Source organism: Fukomys damarensis, unplaced genomic scaffold, assembly GCF_012274545.1.
Source record: "Fukomys damarensis isolate Sample0158 unplaced genomic scaffold, DMR_v1.0_HiC HiC_scaffold_16, whole genome shotgun sequence".
In the NCBI taxonomy this organism is placed as follows: domain Eukaryota; kingdom Metazoa; phylum Chordata; class Mammalia; order Rodentia; family Bathyergidae; genus Fukomys; species Fukomys damarensis.
The window spans coordinates 89,663,388-89,685,705 of record NW_022900928.1 but is presented as its reverse complement, the minus strand read 5'-3'; the positions used below and the strand labels follow the sequence as shown (position 1 = coordinate 89,685,705).

Genomic DNA, 22,318 nt, shown 5'->3' with positions numbered 1-22,318 from the left:
AAGGTACAAGATCTCAATGATGAATGTAACTGTATTATTTGCCTTAAATGTACCAATATACTTAATGGGGAAAAAAATAAATATAACTCAAAAACATCAGACATCCACCAAATTTAAAGACCCAGTCCAAAAAATAGGCACCTGAAATAAAGACACTTCTCAGATAAAGAATTAAAACAGCAAATAAATACATGAAAAAATGTTCAACATCACCAGTCATTCAAGAGATGCAAATTAAAACAACACTGAGAGGGCTGGTGATTTAACTCAATGGTGCCGCCAAGCATAAAGTCCAGAGTTCGATCCCCAGTACCACAAGAAGGAAGGGGAAAAAAAAAAAAAAAACAATGCTGAGATTCCATCTCACTCCAGAAAGGATGGTTGCTATCAAGAAATCAATCAACCAATAACTAATGCTGGCAGGGCTGTGAGGGAAAAGGAACCCTTCACCACTGTTGGTGGGAGGGTACACTGGTGCAACCCCTGTAGAAATCAGTGCGGAGATTTCTCAAAAAACTAAAATGAGAAGTTCCATTTGACACAACTATTCCTCTTGACATCTTCCCAAAAGAATTAGAAGCATTATACCACAGCAATATATACACACCCATGTTTATAGCAGCACAGTTTGTAATAGCTAAATCTTGGAAACAGGTCAAATGCCCATCGATGGACGAGTGGATAAAGAATATGTAGGGTTTTTTTTTTCTATAATGGAGTACTATTCTGCCAATAAAAAGGATGAGCTTCAGACATCTATAGCTAAAAGGATGAACCCTGAGACAATACTCTTAAATGAAATAAATCAGACACGTGTTTAAATACCACATTGTTTCTCTAGTGAGAAATAAGGACTGAGATATATAATGGATGTTGGGAAATGGGAAGAAAGTGTTCAAAAGGGGAGGGAAACAAGGGAGGAGGGAGGGAGGGAGGGAAAAAAGTGAAAATAGAAGGAAAAAAGAAACAAAGCTCTTGTACATAGGCAAGGGAGGGGGCTGAGGGAGGGAATGGGATAAAATAAAATTTATTTAAAAATAAATAAAATGGGCCAGTGATTTAGCTCAGTGGTTCCGCCACCTGCCTCACAAGTGCAATGTCCTGAGTTCGATCCCCAGTACCAAAAATAAATAAATAAAAATAAAAATAAATAAAATGCAAGTTGTGATCTTAATGCACTTACCTATTCAGATCCAAGCTTACACACACACTAGTTTTCTTTTCATCTCCCTTGCATGAATCCTGAGGAACTAGGAGCACTCCTTACTTGGAAGCCAAAACTAAATGACACATGTCTCTTCTGTCTCCCCACTGTTCGAGTCTAACCCTCCTTCTCCAAACTATATTTAAACAACAGAGCCTGCCTCATCTGCTGTGGTCAGAGACCAGCAAAAGCCAGGGGTAAGTCATAAGCAGTATTCACTGCAACTTTAAAAATTACATTCTTAAAAAAAATTACATTCTTTCTGAATTTCAGTCTCTAAAAATATGAAACCACCCCTGAGGTTTTGTAATGATTCTAAAAACTAAATGCTCTTTAATAAAGCTGTAAATATACAAATGTATTCAACTACAAAGTGTAATTGATGTTTACCTTTAACAGTCCACTGTAAAAAGTATTTAAAAAGTCACTAAAATCAAATTTAAAAGAAACAAACCAAAAAAACACTTAAGCCAGGCCTAGTGGTGCATGCATACAATCTCAGCATTCAGGAGACTGAGGCAGGAGGATCCCTACCAGTTTTGAGTCTAGGCTACACAGTTGAGTTGAAAGCCACCATGAACTAAATAGGGGAAATTCTAGTAAGCAGTTCTAGTAAGCAATTCTCAAAAGCAGGTTTACCAAGGACTTCCCTCGATATTTTATTAGCATTTTTACTTTACATATCAAGTGAATAGTAAAACTATTTTATTTTACAAGTCAAAAATGCATAACTGAAGCCCGACATAGTGGTGTACACCTATAATCTCAGCACTCGAGAGGCTGAGTCAAGCCAGGCATGGTGGCACATGCTTGTAATCCCAGCACTCGAGAGGCTGACAAAGAAGGAATGCTGAGAGTTCAAGGCCAGTCTGGGCTACAGAGTTTGAGGCCAGCATGAACTACACAGCAAGACCCTGTCTCAAAAACAAAAAGTACACATCTGAATTTCTCTTCAGTTCTACCTCCTTCATCCTACTTCTATAAAGTGTTATTTACCACCATTTTATTACCAAAACTGGCTGGTGCTATCCATGGAAACATGTTTGAGATTGTGTTTTGTTTAAGTCCTGAAAATATTCCCTAGTGCACATTATCACTTATTAACATGCTGCCTAAACATGCATTTATTTTGTTTTTCTGGTATCGGGGATCGAACTCATAACCTTGCGCTTTTGAGGCAGGCAAAGCACCACTGAGCTAAATCCCTGGCCCCTTGTTTTGTTTTTTGAGGCAGGGTCTCACTGTATAGTTCGGGCTGGCCTTAAATTCACTATGTCACCCAGGCTGGTCTCAAACTCACAGTGATCCTCGGGCCTCAGCCTCCCCAGAGCTGAGATTATAGGCATCCACCACCATGCCCAGCCCTAAAACTGTTTTAAATCAGTTCTCAATTATTAATAAAAAGGAAAAGTCAGGTTGAGTAAGAAACTGAGTAACCTCTTCAAGGACAAAAACTCTTAAGCTTCTTCTTTTAAGTGTACTTAATCCTAGGTATGGTCTTTAATACTTTGCTTTTGGAGAATGGAGAGAAAACAACACACCAAAGACTTTAAAATTGCCTATTTTTCCTACTTAACACAAGTTTTCAGCAATTATCAGTTATGACAGGCAAAAGACACATTACTTACATACCATAAAATTCTGCTGGAGGGGAGACCAAGAATACATTATAGGTACTGAAGCGACTGCATTTAGGGTCTTTAACGGGATGACTTGTGTTGGAAAATCCAAGTCACTGGTCACCGAACACTAAAACAGAGAAAATAAAATTGACTCTTATGAATAAAAGGGTGACCTTAAACTGTAGCCATCAAACTGTAAAGAGATGCTGCCTACTTAAGTAAGTTTGAAAAGATATTCACCTAAGACACTAAAATTCACAAAAATCAAAAGGGATTTTCTCTTTTCTCTCATTTTTAATAAGGGTGAAAAAAATCTTCAGACTTTGCAAGTTTTCCAAATCCTCTAACCCTTCTCATACTTACCACCAAGAATCCAACACTATGACTTTGTAGGCCTCAGCACTTGGATCTACCTCACCAGGCTTCACTATAAACTGCCCACCTCCCACTTCGATCTCAACAGCCCAAACACACAGAATAGCAATGTGCATACACTTAATCTTAATGTGAATGTCTGTTAGGTTAGCCTGCCTTATCTTCATCTTCCCTCTTAAAACATCGAGTGTTGTCTGCTGATATCCATGATACATAGATATGAACAGAAACAGAATCACAACCATGTAGATTCGCACCCACTGTGCACAGCTGTAACCCAGCACTCTTCATGCACCAGGGACTGTGCTCACACAGCACAGGCCTTATTGTAGTCCTTGTCACAACACTGTAAGATGGGCACAGTTCTTGGCCCGTTTTGCAGGTGAGAAAACTAAGGTAAACAACAAGTGACTTGTTCAGGGTCTTCAGATAAGGCCATTATTAAGCCCCAGAGTCTGACTCTGGCGCCCTGGCTCTTACCCACTACAACTACTGCCAGGAACCCAGACCTCCAAAATGTTTAAGTATACATGGCCCTTGAAATATTGTACAGTGGACCCTCAACTTACAACCATCTTGACATACGAACAACTTGGGTTACAACTGGAATTACTACTTACGAACAGTCTTGAATTACGATACAAAGGCTGGCTGCTTGTGCTTCCAGATGGTCTCAGATACAGAATTAACCCTTACAGAGCTCTGGAAGGAATATTACAACATCCTTTCCTGTGTGTGATTAACTGAGAAATCCTGGGCCAATGTCTCTCTAAGGACACTGAGATCTGCCTGTACACAGGAGAGAGACTTTGAAGGCTGTGTAGAGGAGCCTGAGCCTTCAATTGACCAACCTGAGTTAGTCAGCCCTTGGAACAAATCAAGTTCATAAGTCAAGGATCCACTGACTTTAGATGATACTGACTTCAAGGTGCATCATTTCTTCTGCGTCACTTAAAAAAAAATTGCCCATTAAACTATTACATGATGCTTTCTTACCACAGTGATTTTAAGAAGGATGTTGGTTTCAGGTGTTAACGTTTTTGACTCTATGATATATGGTAAAACTCTGCACCCAAATAACCAAAGGATTTTTATCCTGTGTAGGAATTCAGCTTTTCTTAGGTACAATTTCCCAATTATCAGCCCTCTAGAACCCTTTCAAAAATATCTTAGGCATATATTCATAAGTTACAATCAATTAAAATAGACCAAAAAGAACAAAAGTAAAACTGAAAAAAAAATCATATATCTTTATGTATACAAAAACATATATATTCATATTTAATGCTTAATTTTTATTTGGGATGACCTAACAATAGCAGGACTAGGACAGTGAGAACAGAGTGGAAGCCTCTGGCTTGCAGGCCACACCCAGCTCTCACCACTGCACCGGGAAAGTGGGTGAATCTCAATCATCACAGCCAATGCCACACACAATCCCTTCCTTAGAGGAGTGAAGGATTAAGTATAGAGTAGTTAGGAAGAATTGTGACAGTGACCATTAATTTGCTTCCGAAAAGGCAAAAAGATAATACTAGAAAGTACACAGTCCAAGTAAATAAGGTGTGAACCGTTTACTAACACGCTAGAACCCAAAAAGTCTTTCCCTTCTCTTTCTTTGGCCGCCAAAATGATCCTTCATCCATCCATCCAATAATTAATAATAACAGCAATTAACATTTATTGAGCACTTACTATGTTGGAGGCACTGTGCTAAGTACTAAGAGGCGTAATCTTAAACATTGCTCTTGAACAACCTTATAACATAGCTTTAGCACCACAATCCCATAAACAAGGAGACTGAGGTTTAGAGAACAGTCCTCCTACTCAGAAGGGCAATAAATTACAAAGCCAAAATTAAAGCCTAATGTGATAACCAAGAGCTTAACTAGTGTGCTGTGGTTCTTGCCCTTTAGCAGCTCATAGGGCAAAAACCACAATGATAGCCCTGCACTTTCTGTTGAAACAGACACATGATGATGTTGCAGGAGCAACTCTCCTGCCAACTTCCTCTTCTTATTCCTACTACTACCACATTTTCTTTCCTTCTTTCTACTTAACTGGGTAAATTTGGGAGTGAGGAATGGTTATAACTACTGAGTTAAATAAGTATTATATACCGTCCAGGGATTCTAAATACAAAATACACTAATGCCTTGGTTCACGAATGCTTGTTTGCAAACAATATGGTTCACAAACAAAACTGCTCGACAAAATTCTGCTTCTGTTCACAAACTCTACACTGTGTGACAGACAGGACCATAGCCATCTTCCCCACACAAAGACAAAACGCAGCCATCTTCCCATAAATCATAAAACAAATCAGGTTTGTAAGCTGAGGTACCACTGTAATTTTCATTTCTTAAATAGTTAAAGGTGTTGGTTTTTGGTTTATATTTGGTGGGATAAATTAACTGTGGCTTTAATTCTGCAGGTAAAGTACCTTTAAGCTTAGAGGGAAAAGGCTGCCTCTCCAACTCTGACTTACTCACCTGCTTTAACATCCCAATCCAAAGTCACACCTAAGGTCAGACAGTTCAGTGTTCTTTTCAACCACTAGACAGAAGGGAGATTAGCTCCGCTCATTTGTGTTTGCTCTGACAGTGCAGAAAATGCTCTGGATACCCTGAATGAAGCCAGCCGGGTTCTCCATCAACACAAAGAACTCAAGAGGCAAAGAAAGCAAGAAAGCACTGGCAGTGGAGCTGAGCACTACTTCCAATCCCACACCTCTGTCACCCTCCAGGACCTATCCTCTCAACTCTCAATTACCAAGGGACAGGAAAGAAACTCCCTGAGGGCAAGAGCAGCTGAGAGCTTCACCTGTCTTGAAGTAATACTCTGTAGCACAGTGTCTCAGAAAAAAGTAGGCACTCAAAAAATGTTTCTAGAATCAATAGGCTGCCATTTGCCGATTCTCCCTGGTGGAGACTTCAGTTTGGACTCACACAAAGCTGTGGTCAGCCCCTCACGATTAACCACACTGCTAACACACCCCTCTAATTTGAGATCAGACTTAAATACAGTGGCACTTGCTGGTAAAACAAGTTTGGGAATTCTTATATATTGACTTACAGGAAAATTATTCAAAAATCCCAGTTACTTATCAGCAACTTTCATTTTCTTTGAAAATGTATCATCCTTGACAGTTATATATTTTAAGTATCTTATCACTCAGAGTAGCATAAAGAATTTTACTTCCTGGGTGTACACAGAATTTTACCTGACTAGAGTCAAGTGTCCTGAACTCAGAAGTCACCAGGAGGCCTCTATCAGCAAATTAAATTCTCTAATTCTATTCCAACTTGAGGACCACACAAAGAAGTTAGTACAAGTGATTCAGCAACAATGGTAAAGAAAGGAAAAATTTGGTTATCAAGGATGCTACATTTTCAGAGAAACGCAGCTTACTGGTAAGAAACCAGGTTCCTATGAGGATGGAGAGACTTACATCAACCAGCTGGTACAATAGGCGACTGTGTGGCTGGACCACTGGGAGCTGGAGAGGGAAGTCAAGCCAAAAATAGTAGTTGGAGAAGTACACAACCAAACTGAGACTCTTGGCAGAAGGCTGGTTCCAAGTAAAAACTGTGTTATGGAAAACCGTAGAGGGAAGAGCAGGTGAGTGGCCTGCAGGGAAGGGAAAGAAATTAACACACCTACTATGTGCCAAGCACTGTGCTAGACTTTACCAAAGTTAATTTCTTTAAAATTCATAACTACCCTGCCAGATGGATATGATTCCTCATTGCAGGGAAGGACATCCCCAAGGACAATAGCTACAGCCATCCTGCCATGAACAGTCTTTAACAAAATGGTTAAGCCCAACTTCTGACCATCAAGTAAAATTATTCTTGGATACTGGCTGAACCACTGATGTCATCCTGGAGACACAGGAACTGCTGACATTGCCCAACATTCTTCAGCATTTCCACTCGAGCACAGTGAGGAAGGTACAGTCATCCCCCAGGACAGAAAGGGTAGGGAGAACACATCGGCTGCCGTCTATTGTACAGAAAGGCCAAAGATTTCTCCAACTACCTCATATTCTTTCTTCAAGATTTGAGGAAATATAACACACCCATACTTTTTAGCTAGCTCTTTCAGTAAAATGGCAGCATACATAATTTAAGTTGCAAGTGAAGGAAGTATTGTAGAAAAGTAAATGGGAGAGCCAGGGATTTAGCTCAGTGGCACCATGCCTGCTCACAAGTGCAAAGTTCTGAGTTCAATCCCTGATACTTAAAAAAATAAATAAAAAATAAGAAAAATAAATGGGAATAAGATAAATATTAAGTTTGGCTTAAATAAGCTCAATACTAGAAATGAATTCATAACCAGATTTAGAAAATAAGAGAAGGTAACTGAAGGAGATATTCTTGAAAAAAAATGTGTCTCAGACACTAGACACAAAATAAAAAAGGACAAATAATTTTTTTAAAAAATTAAGACCTTACACAGATGTATTTAATGAAAGTAAGTAATCAAGATGTTGGTGTTACGCAATAAGAGTGATTTATCCCAGATTGTAAATTACTTCAGCTTTTGCTGTTAAATAGTTCTGTCTTTCTTTTTTGGTACCAGGAATCAAACTCGGGACCCTGCACTTGCGAGGCAGGCAGCGGAACACCACTGAGCTAAATTCCCAGCCATTATTGTTAAATATTTATTTTATAAGCCACTCCAGATTGGAGGAAAAACCTCAACCCTGTGACTGCTTCCTAGTTCACTTTTATCTCGTGTCAGTGCTAACATTTCTTCCTGGAGGGACACGGCATTTCACACAGAATACAGAGCATATGAAGAACAAAATTTCAGAAGTGCAACCCTTTACCCCTGGCCTTGAGTGAAAAGGATCATAAACATACAAACCCAGGAAATCCTAGGTTAAAACTCAAGGTAGTTTGGGTCTAATGGGATGCTGCTGAGAGTAAATCATCCCTTCATTATCTGCAGTTCTGCTAAAAATTCCAGTTTTGCTAAAATGTTGGAGATCAGAAACATAGTAATAGTTATAGGACATAAGTTGGTAAAACTAAAAAACACTCAAAAGAGGGGCATGAAGCAGGAAGATTAAGCCACATTCACCCATAACATGTAAACTCGATTATCAAATTGAAGAATGGCCGTGTACACAAAATAAAAATTGCTGTCACTAAAAAAGAAACAAAGGCGGAGGGGAGGAGGAGTGAAGGGAGGGCAGGGACAAGGGGAAAAAATGAGAACCAAGACCTGTCATGTAAAGGTACAGAATCCCAATGATGAATGTATATGTACTGTATACTTAAAGTGTACCAGGAAACTCAATGAGGAAAAATAAATAAGAAACAAACAAACTAAGAAAAGTGAAGGGAGCAGGGACAAGGGGAAAAAATGAGAACCAAGACCTGTCATGTAAAGGTACAGAATCCCAATGATGAATGTAACTGTACTGTATACTTAAAGTGTACCAGGAAACTCAATGAGGAAAAATAAATAAGAAACAAACAAACTAAGAAATAGAACATGGTATATTACAAGAATTCATGGTTTTCATAAGCTGCTGCAGCAAAACTGTTTCAAAGCCTTGCTTAAATGGAAAGAAAAAGAAGCATCAGCTGCAAATGAACAGGCAGAACTGCCAGCCCTGTGACCAGAGAGCCACACGCAGTCCTTTACAGAAGATCCCCAGGCAGGTGGCCTGTTCCTGCTGATTTCTGCATATTTGTAACTGCCCTCAACTGTTCACTAATTAGTCAATAAGCAGGGCTAAAGCAAATCAACAGCTAAATAGAAGACAGTATACCCCTCTCTTTATGCCAAAGGAAAGAGCTAAATAATCAAATATACTCAGAAATATCAAAATTTAAAAATCTACAAAAAAAAACCTTGTAAGACTAATCCCAACACTCAGGAGGCTGAGGCAGGAGGATCACTGTGAGTTCAAGTGGGTTCCAAGTCAGTCTCAACTACAGAATGAGTCCCTGTCTCAAATAAAAATAAAAAGTGAACACATTTCCATACACAGATGTTGAAATAATCAAATATACTCAGAAATATCAAAATTTAAAAATCTACAAAAAAAAACCTTGTAAGACTAATCCCAACACTCAGGAGGCTGAGGCAGGAGGATCACTGTGAGTTCAAGTGGGTTCCAAGTCAGTCTCAACTACAGAATGAGTCCCTGTCTCAAATAAAAATAAAAAGTGAACACATTTCCATACACAGATGTTGAAAAAAGATGTACGCCACCATGCCTGGCTGTTATAGGCAGAATTTTAAATTTTTTAATGGGACATTTAGAAATATGTTAAGATTTTAAGCATGCATATTGCTTTGATCTAGCAATTCCATTACAGAAACTTTCCCTACAGAATTATTCAAAAGATGCAAATGAAGATGTTCACTACAACACTAATTACAAAAGTATAAAATAACCTAAACAGACAGGAGGATTGCTGTGAGTTCGAGACCAGCCTGGGCTACATACATAATGAGTTCCAGGTCAGTCTCAACTACATAGTGAGATCCTGTCTCAAAAAAAAAAAAGAATAGGGCAATAAACTAGAGCATATCTATAGCATCATCACTATGGAGTATGTTTGAATTGGTTTGGCTTTTTGCAAAACAGGTGATTGATACTAGGGCTTTACCCATGCTAGGCAATCACTCTACCATTCAGCCATACCTCCAGTATTTTTTTAAAGGAATGAAGATCTGAACAGAAGTTGTAAAGTGATGTCCCTGAATGGCAGATATGTTCTATCTAGTCAGTGATTTCTAAAAAAAAAATACTGTGTGTGTGTATAATTAACATGTTAGTACTTGTAGAAAAAAAATTTGGAAAAAAAAAAAAAAAAAAAAGGCCAGAAGGGTGGTCCTATAAGGACTTTTGTCTTGTTTTCTGTTTCTCTGCATTATTTTGTATCTCTTACAATAATCAATGTCCTCTTAACTGAATAGCAAAAGATAAGATTTTTATACAAGCTTCAATTAACTCAATAGATAACATGTTAGGTAATACAAAGCTGCCTCATCAGCTGTTACAGTAGCTTGCAAAATCTGCTGGCCCTCCCAAAATGTTACCCAGGCAATATTCTTTATTTCTTTTGGTACCGGGGATTGAACTCAGGTCCTTGCACTTGCAAGGCAGGCCACCAAACCACTGAGCTAAATCGCTGGCCCTGGCAATATTCTTTTATAAAACCTGTGAGAGAAGATAAAACAGAATCCTAAACACTGAACTAAAATCATTTCAATTACCAAGTTAAATTAACAAAAGTCATAGGTCTAATAAAATTTTTCATTTCCTCAGAGAACTTTTTAAAGAGTAAAGCAACTCTTAACATTCCAGAATAGACAAACATTTCTTTTGGTTTGGATTTGCTGTTTTTCAACCAGTGGTCAAAAAATTTTTAATATTTGAGGGTGAGACAAGATCTCTGCAATAATAAATTTAATAACTTATAAAACATGATATACAAACAGTGTTCTAGGAGAAAAACTGAAAATTAAAAGCAACTTCAGCTGGGCGTGGTGGAGTATGCCTGTAATCCCAGCACTCAGGAGGCTGAGGCAGGAGGATCGCTGTGAGTTCAAGACCAGCCTGAGCTACAAAGTGAGTTCCAGGTCAGTCTCAACTACATAGTGAGACCCTGTCTCAAAAAAAAAAAAAAAAAACCAAAAAACTTCAACTGGTTTACAAAGCTGCAAGAAACATTTTTGAAAAATTCAGTGTAAACTTAAAATACCTAGCCTTTCATTTAAAATCAAAACCCAATCAAAAATGTTAATTCACTTAATATATATTTCAACTCAATTATCATAAATGACCTTTTTTTTAGCTGACCTGTTGAAAATGAACAAAATGCTTCTTCCTTTCAAAAAATTTTTTAAAAAGGAAAATCCTATATGCAATCATTTAAGAAGAACATTACATCCATTTCAGCCTAAAGAATGCCAGAGAGCAAGCAAAAGCTGCAGCAACTGAAGTCTACAGGTGGGAAGAACTGACAGGACTGACCTCAGCCCCCACGCTGCAGAACACCAGCAAATGGTTTGTAGAGGCAAAGAGCCGCTGAGCTTGGAATTGTTGGAGGCACAAAAACTGATAGTTCTATTCAGTCCTATTCAGACTGAAGGTACCACAGACACTTGGGAACACCATCATTCATTTCAAAGTTGTGAGAAAAATGGCCTAGGCTCCCTGCCCTATTTGCTCAAAAGGCTCTTAACACGCTAAACCAATGGTTCCTATAACCCTGAAGCACACAAAGAGCAGAGTTCACTACTGTCTTGAAAGCTAAGTAAGAATGTAACCCAGGGCTGGGGAAGAGCTCCTTGAAGAGCGATTGTAGGGGTAAGCCTATATATTTGAGTAAAGAGCTAAAAAGTAAATTATACATTGTTTAGGATATGCTGTTTTCTTAGCAAATAGTAACTAAATCTCTATTTACAATTAACTGAGTGAAGTGCACTACCAAGTCAATATAAATAATGCAATCAAAATTTACCCATAAACCAGAGTTGCTCTTCTTCAAAAAAGAGTAAGTCCAAACTGCCAATGTATCAAAGAATTTACATATTCCATTTTGGTACTGGGGATTGAAGTCAGGTCCTTGTGCTTGCTTGCGAGGCAGGCGGCAGAACCACTGAGCTAAATTCCCAGCCCATATTCATTAACTTCATAATAACTCTCAAAAAGAATCAGTTGCTGATATTAAGTGATAAGCAATGAACCTACAATCACTTCAGATGTTACCAGGAGGACCAAGCTTATATATTAAAAATTTCAAAAGTTTGTAAGTTCTTCATAAATGTGAAGCCTATTGTGTCCATCCAATACTGATTCCTGGATCAGACATTCTGAAGAAGCCCCATGTTTAAATATACACAAAAATTCTCATTCTTTCCATTGGTAAATAAAAGAACAGACCCTTACAATGTGCATATTACATTCCCCTGGGAACCTAGAAATGCACACTAGGAAGATGCTTTTATTAAATTATTAATCATAGCCTTCTCCCCAAAAGATAGGCCTTATCTGAGGGAGTTTTTCTTTCACAGTTGAGAAAATTTTTATATTTAGTATCAATAAAGGTGTTGGGGCATAATTCCAGCTGCTTAGGAGGCTGAGTTAGGAGGATCCCAGGCCAGTGTGTGTTCTTTTTAAAAAAATTTTTTTTGCTACTAGGGATCAAACTCAGGTCCTTGTGCTTGGAGTCAGGCAGCAGCACTAATGAGCTAAATCTACTACCCCAGCTTGGACTATTCAATAAGACCCTGTCTTAATAGGTTAGGGATGTGGCTTAGTGGGAGAGTACTTAGCAGGCGCAAGGCCCTGGGTTCAATGTCCACTACCACCCCTCCTCAAAAAAATTAATGAAATATATTGTGAGTTTTAGCAAGAAATGGACAAATGTACAAAAAGAAATACACTAACACAAATTTCAAGAGTAACTCCTCCACCAGTTTCTTCATTAAAACCAGGAAGAAACAGATTGAAGAATATAACTGCTAATATGAAGATTCACACAACTTAGTTTTCACTGGTAAGACAAAGTAATGGCAGTCACCAATAAACAGCTACACATGGAATTATGGCATACATCCCTCGGCCTCCATATACTGCTTAATGACAGTTTAACTGGATGCTTCCTAAAAATACTATCTGAAGAGCAAAAGAAACAAATATCAAGCATAGCTGCTATCTTCAAGAAATCAGAAGTATTAAGAGCAGGGCTTGGGATTTGGCTCAGTGGTTCCGGCACTTGTGTCACAAGCACGAGTTTGATCCCCAGTACCAAAAAAATAAATAAATAAATAAATAAATTAAGAACAAAAAAAAGGGACAAAATCTGATTATAATTTCATGGATACTACATGGGTTCTGCAGTTTCAGTCACAAAACACAGGTGCCCCAGAGTATCCTGAAAACAACACACTCAGGAAAAGGCCTCAGCTCCAATGCAGAGCCCCAAAGGCTCTCAAATCACTATGACAACCCTTCATTAGTTGAAGGTAAACACTTGCCTTTCTTTTTTTTTCTTTCTTTTCTTTTTGAACCCAGGGCTTCAAGCATGCATGCTAAGCAAGCACTCTAGAACTGGGACATACAACCAGCCCTTTTTTGATACAGAATACAAGTTAGTCTTGAAGTTGTAATCCTCCTGCCTCAGCCTCCCTAGCAGATGAGATTAAAGGCGCACACCACCATGCCTGGCCTGCAAGCACATTCTTTCCCAAGACAATCTAGAAAAAACAATTCAAAACTCAACATAACTACTCCAACTACAGAAATAAATGTAAGACCTGAGTGAAGAATGGAAAATTACTGTAGATTCATCATGCTGCAGAGGATTTAAATGCAAGATGTAAGTATTTACAACGACTCACTTATAAAATTGAGCACCTAATTAAAACAATGCCATAATGACACTTCAAATGGTGAATGCTATAGACTTTCCATGTTTGGATCAACACTGCAGTGTGAAATTCTGCCAAACCTACCACTAGGAAAGTCTCTGCAAAACAAGCTCACTTTTATTTTTTATCTGGCTTGACCTACTTTGTATTAAAACTTTTAAAACATATAAAGGAAATTATATATAAAGAGAAATGCTTGAATCAAGTTAAAAATAAAAGAGAACACATTCTATGAAGTCGAAGGTTAGACTATATGATCACTAAAGTCCCTTTCTGCCCTGAAACTACATGATGTATTATGGTAACACCAAAAGGTTATCACTAAGTATAAAACCTCCTGTTGCCAAAGTCATTGATGAAGGCTTTAAAAGGGGATGGGAAATTAAACATGACTTACCTGAAGCAGAACCAGCTAGTAACTGGTTCAAAAAACTGATGACCTTGATTAAGACAGAGTTTTATGCGATAAAAAATTGAATTCCTAAAGCTAAGGATTACTGCCCTCTTTTTCCCCTAATATTCTGTGAACTTTTTTTTTCTTAATCTTAGTGAGGAACTGTGGAAGTAATAAAATTACAAAATAATACTGTTTTGTTAAAATAATAGTCTAGCCGGATATAGTAGTGCATGATGTAATCCCAGCACTTGAGAGACTGAGGCAGAAGGATTGTCTCAAGCAAGACTTTGTCTCAGAAAACAAACAAAGCCATGGTTACCTTAAAATTTCCAAAGAACTTTCAAAACAATTACCTGAAAGCCTCATCCTTATCTATTCCCAGGCACAGAAAAGAATGCCTCTCACATTTAGTACACTAATAAAAAGCCATGCACCTCCAATACCTAAGGCCTGACTTGTACTAGATAATGGAGAAGGTATCACCATTAACTTTAAGACAAGCTTAAAGAATGATCACCTGACAAAAGGTACAAATAGCCAGGAACCTTCCAAGCCATGAATTGCCATCAAGACCGGCATGAAATATGGTCAGTGTGGCATTGTGGACAAGTCTCTGAAGCCCACATCATCTTGACAGGCTTTATACAACTGCAAATCACTGCTTGTTTATTACAATAATGTTACTTTTTTAAATGGCTACTCACTGAAAAATTATTTTACTGTCTATCTCCCATGTTTGGATACTCAGAAAACAATCAATTACATTGTCTACTCTTAATTCCAAATCACTGTCCTTTTACTCTGCTTCAGCTTCCGTCAAATCTTCCTACACTACATCTTCCTATGTAACACAGGCACTAAACATTACCGCACAACCCAGAACCCTAAAGCTGATGGCTTCAGGTTATACTATTTTTTTTCTCATCCTTCTGGCAGGTGTTTTAATAGGATATTTAATTATAGATTCTACCACAGATGTATTGCCTTTCTTTGAAAACAGGAAACTCAGATTAGATCTACGTTATTCAGAAAATGTTACAGGAAAAGAAATTCCAATCTCTCAATATTGAATTAAAAAACTCCTATAAGAAGCCTTAGCATTTAACAAAATATTTTTAAAAATCCTTTCTAGTCTGTGAACACGAAGAAACATTTCTTACCACGTGACTAATTCATATTAAGGAATGAGGAAGACAACTGTGAGTCAAAAAGCCTTGCTCTAAATAAGTCTTAATGATAAGGACATTAAAGAGGATTTGAATAAAAAGTTGTCTTTTATTTTTTTAATCAACAGTCTTTAAAAATCTAGAAATGCATATTCTAAACACTTACTGTAGCCTAAGACAGCCATTGACAGTTGCATATTAAAAAGAAACACCAATTCAAAAGAGGGACATCCTAAGGTCAGTGACTTTCAATAACCAACCAACATTCCAATAAGCAAAAACTAAAATGTGCTGATAATTACTACAACACAGTATGTTAACCAACCTCCCTAGTCCCTCGCAATGAGCTCACAGAAGTCATGATGTGCACAGGCTGTATCCTTCGTTGTTTCCATTCTTGGTTTAAGATTTCTGTTCTTTCCAAAATTTTTTGACGATTAGAGCTAAACATACTCTGTAAAAAAAAAAGGGGGGGGGAGTGTTCATTGTTAGAAAATGCATAACATCTCTTAAGCAGATTAAAATCTGATGATCCCTCAAAAACACCAGGAAAAGTTCCTCAAAAGTATAGAGATTTTATAGTAGACTACAGTTTCCCATATTCAAATAATACAAAAACACAGTATTATTTTATTGTAAGTGGGAGGGGAACTAGAAATTTTTCCATCCTTGATTAACTGCGTATAAAAAAAAATCAAAATGACTTTAGAAAAATAAAATCATGAAACACATGACTTTGTATTTGGACCCTAAGTCTACACAAACCATATAAAGATAGATTAAAAAGACTGATTTCCAAATAGGCTGAATAATTCTTAGATTAAAATCTTTCCATCATCATTAATGCACCTAATACAGTGTTAATTAAGAAAGATAAAGGACTTCAGCTTCCAAGTTCTATTGACCATACTGTAAAGATGACCTTAGCTGAAAAAGTACTATTTCAAGTCAAAACTTATTTAACCGGGGGGGAGGGGATATCCTTAACTATATATGCATTTTTACAAAAGATAAAAGTATACCTTTACTTCATCAGCTCGTCTGAACCTCTTGAGCTGTCTCAGCCGCATGTACTCAGATTTTACACGCTTCCGCCAACAAACGGGTCCCTTCTCAGATTTCTTCCCCGTCTGGCCCATGATTATTCTAAAAGCAATGGTTTCACATTAAAATCACTAATCTAACCAGCTTAAATATAACCACCTGTCTCTTAAATCCCCAGCAAACTAACAACAAAGTAACACATTTTACATTGTTCACATTCACAGAAAGATGCTCTTTTGTTCTGCATGGTTAAATCCTTAAAACATTTCATTCTCACTTAATACAACTTTTTTTTTTGGTTTTTTGAGACAGGGTCTCACTACGTAGTTGAGACTGACCTGGAACTCAGTATGTAGCCCAGGCTTGTCTTGAACTCACAGCGATCTTCCTGCCTCAGCCTCCTGAGTGCTGGGATTACAGGCGTGTGCCACCATGCCCAGCTCTTAATACAACTTTTAAAAGGTATTTTTATGTATAAAAATTCCACATTCCTGCCAGGGATTTAGCTCAGTGGTTCCACTGCCTGCCTCACAAGTGCAAGGTCCTGAGTTCGATCCCTGGTACAAAAACAAACAAACAAACAAAAAAAAAACCTTGGATCAAAAATATTCAGGGGGCCCGGGGATTTAGTTCAGTGGTGCCATGCCTGACTCACAAGTGCAAGGTCCTAAATTCGATCCCCGGTATACCCACACACCCCCAAAAAATATGCAGGGGAAAAAAAGAGACTCCAGAAAATTCCAAAGAGCAAAACTAATTCCATTAAGCTACAAAATCAAGCGACGTGCTAGCTAGCAGACTCTGCTGTGGCCTTCACCCACTTCTCAGATCCTCAAGCCTTGTTTAAGCACTGTTAGCTTCAAGACTCATTTCTACACCATGTAGTTAGGTCCACAATAGCTGCCTCTGTGTTGTACTTGTACAGACTTTCTCTGGGTCATCATTCCCTACACAATACAGTATAACAACTATGTATACAGCACTTCCATTGTATTGGGTATTATAAGTAATCCAGACATGACTTCAAGTATACAAAGGATGTGCAACAAAATAAATACTTTGTTATTCTACGCTGTATATGGGACTTGAACATCCATGGACTTTGGTATCCAAGAGGGGGTTACTCCAATCAATCCCCCCACACCAAGGATCCACTATACTGAAAACGTAAAAATGAAAAAGTAAAATTTACATACAACACTAAAAGTAACACAGTGGGATATATAAGTGTACAAATTAAAGTACCCTCCTGCACAATTTTAACCATGGTGCTCTCCTTAAGCACTGCGATAGTCTATTTCTGCTTCTTATGCCACTTTTATTCACGTGAGGGATTTCTGCTAGCAAGAAGAGAGAGGAATACAGCAAATACCAAGTAAATTCTTCTGCCTTACTTTAGTTGCATGTACTAAGAACCAATTACGTTTGGCCAGGGATTTAATTCAGTAGTTCCTCTGCCTGCTTTACAAGCACAAGAACCCAAGTTTGATCCCCGGTACCAAAAAAAAGAACCAATTATGTTTAAATGTGGGACAGCCTACAATTCACACAGAAACCACCAGATGTCTAATGCACATTACAGAGTCCCCACCTCAAGTCTAAACAACTGTTCTCTTCTAAAGCATTTCCTTCTACAAGTATTAAAGTCATACTGTATTTTCAAAAGATTAGGATACTTCCCTGCCAGGCTGTGCAGAGCTTTATATGACACACTAACAATTTTTAATTTACCTTAAGAGCAATAGGAAGCCACAGAGGGTTTTAAATAAAAGAGTAGGGAGGGATAATTTACATTTTGAAAAGACCAAGCAGAGAGCAATATAGGAATATGAGGAGGGGTGAGGAGAGTATAAGAACTTTGCGGCTGGGTAGTATCTGAAAAGATGACAGTAGCTTTATACCACATGGTTGATGGAAAGTAAACTGAGTTCAAAAAGTTACTAACTTTGAATTCATACAGAAAACAGGTGCTATGCAATGAAGATATTTCACCGTAAGAATGCTACATTTTATGTGGGTTTTTTTGTTTTTGTTTTTTTAGACAGGGTCTCACTATGTAGTTGAGACTGATCTGGAACTCAATATGTAGCCCAGGCTGGTCTTGAACTCACAGCGATCTTCCTGCCTCAGCCTCCTGAGTGCTGGGATTACAGGCATGCACCACCATGCCTGGCTAAGAATGCTACATGTTAAAATACAAGTGATTCATTCCCTATGGAAAAAAAAGTGGAAGGGCTATCTATCTTATGCTTTCTTCTAAGCCATCACATGAAATGTCAAGAATAAGAAATGTGATCTTTGCTATGGTAACAGTAACTATATTTAAAAATGTAATGCTCAGGGCCAGGGATTTAGCCCAGTGGTCCAGGAGCCTGCTTCACAAGCACAAGGACCCAAGTTTGATCCCCAGTACCAAATCAATCAATCAATCAATCAAATAAAAAAATGTAAAAAAAAATGAGAAAACGAAAAAATGGAAATAAAGTATTTGTAAATAGGGAAGGAAGGGATGAAGGGGTGAAGGGAGGGCAAGATAAGGGGAAGAAATGAAAACCAAGACCTGTCATGTAAAGGTACAAGATCGTAATAATGAATGTAACTGTAATGTATACCTAAAATGTACCAACAAACTCAATGAGGAAAAAAATGTAATGCTCTGTCAGCCGTCAGGACACACACTTGTTATCCTAGCACTCTGAGAGGCTAAGGCAGCAGGATCACAAATTCTAGTCCAGGCTGGGCAACTTAGTGAGACTCTGTCTCAGTCATTCAGAGCTGGGGATATAGGCTAGTGTGAAGGCCCTAGATTCAACTCCCAGTACAAAAAAAAAAGTTAATAATCACCTCTTGATCATTACTTCAGAAATGGAGCATATTTATCACTTTCTTACATTAATAACAGCATTAATTTCACCCAATTAGAATACTATCTAATGGTAATATGTTTATTACTAAATCAAATATATATTAATAGACAGGAAACAAAAGTCAAATATTTTCAAAAGTTATTTAGAAGATTTTTCTGCTGGGGAATTCAAATATGGAAAGTGAGGAAGGAGACTTCTGGCTTGAATACTTAAGTACAGCTTCACTTATCTGTTGTATTAAAACCCTAGACATAGAGAACACTAACTGACAATTTAAAAGGAGAGAACCCTTGAGCTCACTGGGTTTCATTCTACAGAATACTCAACCACCAACCAGAGACAAAGAAAGCAGGTGGTGATTTATTCAGAGCTAAAAGAAAAGGGAAAAAAAAATCAGTTTTTATCTTAAGCATGTAATAAATATTATGAGCCAGCCAGTGAGTATACAAAGTTAAATAAAATGAATACACAAAGATGAACAAACCTTGCTTTTATGACATTTATATTCTACCTGAGGACAAGAAGGAAATGCTACATGTGAAATATATATATATGCAAAACTCTGTGGAGAGAAAAAAAACATGAGGAAGTGTAGAAGGATGGTAGCAAAGGTAACAACTGAACTCAACCTTTACAGCTGAGGAGCAATGGGCAAAGAAAAGAACAAAAAGGAATGTAAGGTATGACCAAGAGAAAACTGAGCAGATGGCAACTAAATGCAGAAGAATCTGGCTAGTACATCCCGTTAACAAGAACAAACCCATAGCTGGCCGTGGTAGCACACGCCTGTAATCCCAGCACTTGGGAGGCTGAGACAGGAGGATCGCTGTGAGTTCAAGATTAGCCTGGGCTACAAAGTGAGTTCCAGGTCAGTCTCAACTACATAGTGAGACTCTGTCTCAAAAGAAAAAAAGAAGAAACCCATAGAGTCAAAGTGACTCTAGACATTAAGAATGATCAGGAACAGGCAGGAATGTGAGAATTTGAAATAAAAACAGCTGAAAGAAATCACCAAGGTAAAACTACTCCAAATGAAAAGGATCCCAGGGTGACCCTGTTGGTGGAATGCTAAAGTAGAGCAAAGCTGAAGTTATTGTAACTCTAAAAAGTTCACCATTATTGGCCCAGGAACTAGTAAGAAATCAAATAAAAAGGGAATATCTGTAGGCTTATTATTAGCTCATAGGGTAATCAATTAGTCTATCTGCAGTCTTGACAAACTGTTGGTCCTTGAAGGCAACAACTACCTCTGCGCAATAATACTATAGGTAGTAGGAACATGTGTTTAATTTTTATTTGTATCATATTACTGCACTTTAGGATGCATATTTTATATGATGAATAGAAAGTGCATTAGTTAGCATTTCACATTTAAGTACTAGAACCCCTTGTCAGTTTTCTGGAATACATTCCATGTGTCTAACATTAGTAATAACATTTCTAATAAAGTATCTCATGACAAAAATCTAAAAGTGTTCTGAGTATCTTAAACAGACCCATAAATGGTAAAATTTAAGACACCAATTAGAAGGATGCTTTACATAAAACAAACTCCTACCCACTATATCACAGCATTTACAACATATTAACATCACATTTTCATGTATTCCATTCTACTCCAACCCTACTGTAAATTCTTCGATAGCAACAACCATTTTTATTGATTTGTAAAATCCCAGAGCCCAGTAACATAGTTAAAAACAAACAAAAAGAAAAAAAAGGTAAAAAGAAAAAAACAGATGTATTCACTTATATTGATAACCTGTATCTTATTAGCACATCATTTGAAAGGTTTAGCTGTACTACACACTAGAAAAGGAAGGGTAGTCTTTCCACACCTGAGCCAGTAAAATGAGGGCAACATGCTCCATTACCAAAAAACTCCCACGAAGAGATGAGTGTCAGGGACAGTTAGGCCCTATGGTTCAGCTGTTGCTACCAATGAGGAGGTGCTAAGCATAAAACCCAGGGTTTTGGGGATTTCTATTAAGCAAGCAGCTAATACCTTAAAGTTCTTCTCCAAACACCCAAAAGTTTGATTCCACATCAAATATGCATGTGGACACACCTTGCTCCACACCTGGTATAACAAGCCTTCCTCTCTGCCTCCTCCTCCCTAAAAAAGATAGACTGGGGGGGGTGGAATACATACACATACACACACACACACACACACACACACACACACACACACACACAGACTCAAACCAGCGATTTTTTTCTCAAGGGCACAGCCTGGTCAAGTAATAAAGTACAATTCCAAATATTCATATTAGTGGAGGAAAACATCATTAAAATGATTTGCTTCTGGAGGAAAATTGTGAATATATCTCTGAGTTTATCATTTTTTTCATTCCAAAAATATTGCTTCATAGGTAAAATCATACTCTAGTATTATTTTTGTTCAGAATATGAAAACAGCTTCTCTTATTCACAACAGATCACTGTGTACAATAAAACCAGACAACAGTTATTCTTTCATTCAAAAGCCAAGCCAAATTATGGCACTGACCATCAAAACCTTAATAAGATACCTTATGGAATTACACTTGCATAGGTTTAGTAGTTAAGGGTGGGGGGAGGGTTAAAGGAAATTTCATTGTCCAGAGTCTGTTTCCTGAATCAAACCCAACTCAGAAGTCCCTGAACACCATGCCCTTTGTCCCCTTACTCTGGCCCACTAGAAGACATATGATTATCTGGCACCAGCAGCACTTCTCTAGCTCTGCACAACTCTCCTCTGAGAACTGCCAAAGTACACAAGAGGAAGGTGGTGCTGGCTGCTGCGACCCTGGTCTGACAAAGGCACCACATCTCTTTGGGCACAGAGACCAGTGCCAGGTTTGATATAGGAATTCTACATTTTTGAAAACAAAATAAACTGCATGTGCTATTGATCTTCAGTAACTACACAGCATTAACCATGACTCTCAACTAAATAGCAGGCAAAATTCCAAACCCAACAAAACTTAAATACTGTAACATATTTACAACATACTCAATGTCTTTCTCTAAAAAACTTACTTCACAGTAAGACTATCATTAAAGTGCCTTGGGGTGGGGGGATAACTGAGATCGAACTCAGGACCTTGCACTTTCAGTGCCACTGAGCTAAATATCGGGCCCCAAGTGCTAATTTTTTTAAAAAATCACCTTCAATAGTGTGTTTATGCTTAAATGCTTTGAGGGCACCTGTTAGTATCATTTCGCAATTTATTTTTTGTTAAAATCCATTGTTT

General features: G+C 37.9%; 1 protein-coding gene across 13 annotated transcripts in view; it reads right to left on the bottom strand.

Moving 5' to 3' along the window:
- Ezh2 (enhancer of zeste 2 polycomb repressive complex 2 subunit) overlaps nt 1-22,318 on the bottom strand; it is an 88,493-nt gene that overhangs the window by 25,183 nt on the left and 40,992 nt on the right. For 5 of the 13 annotated variants that reach the window (XM_010638584.2, XM_010638595.2, XM_010638592.3 and 2 more), the window contains 4 exons: nt 16,191-16,314; nt 15,521-15,622; nt 6,653-6,700; nt 2,837-2,953 (listed from right to left, as the gene is read on the bottom strand). In XM_010638584.2, coding sequence (XP_010636886.1) covers nt 2,837-2,953; nt 6,653-6,700; nt 15,521-15,622; nt 16,191-16,314 — 391 coding nt within the window. Of the gene's footprint in view, nt 1-2,836; nt 2,954-6,652; nt 6,832-15,493; nt 15,623-16,190; nt 16,315-22,318 lie in introns of those variants that run through there. The other 8 variants (XM_033764473.1, XM_010638591.2, XM_010638597.2 and 5 more) reach the window with 4 other exon arrangements.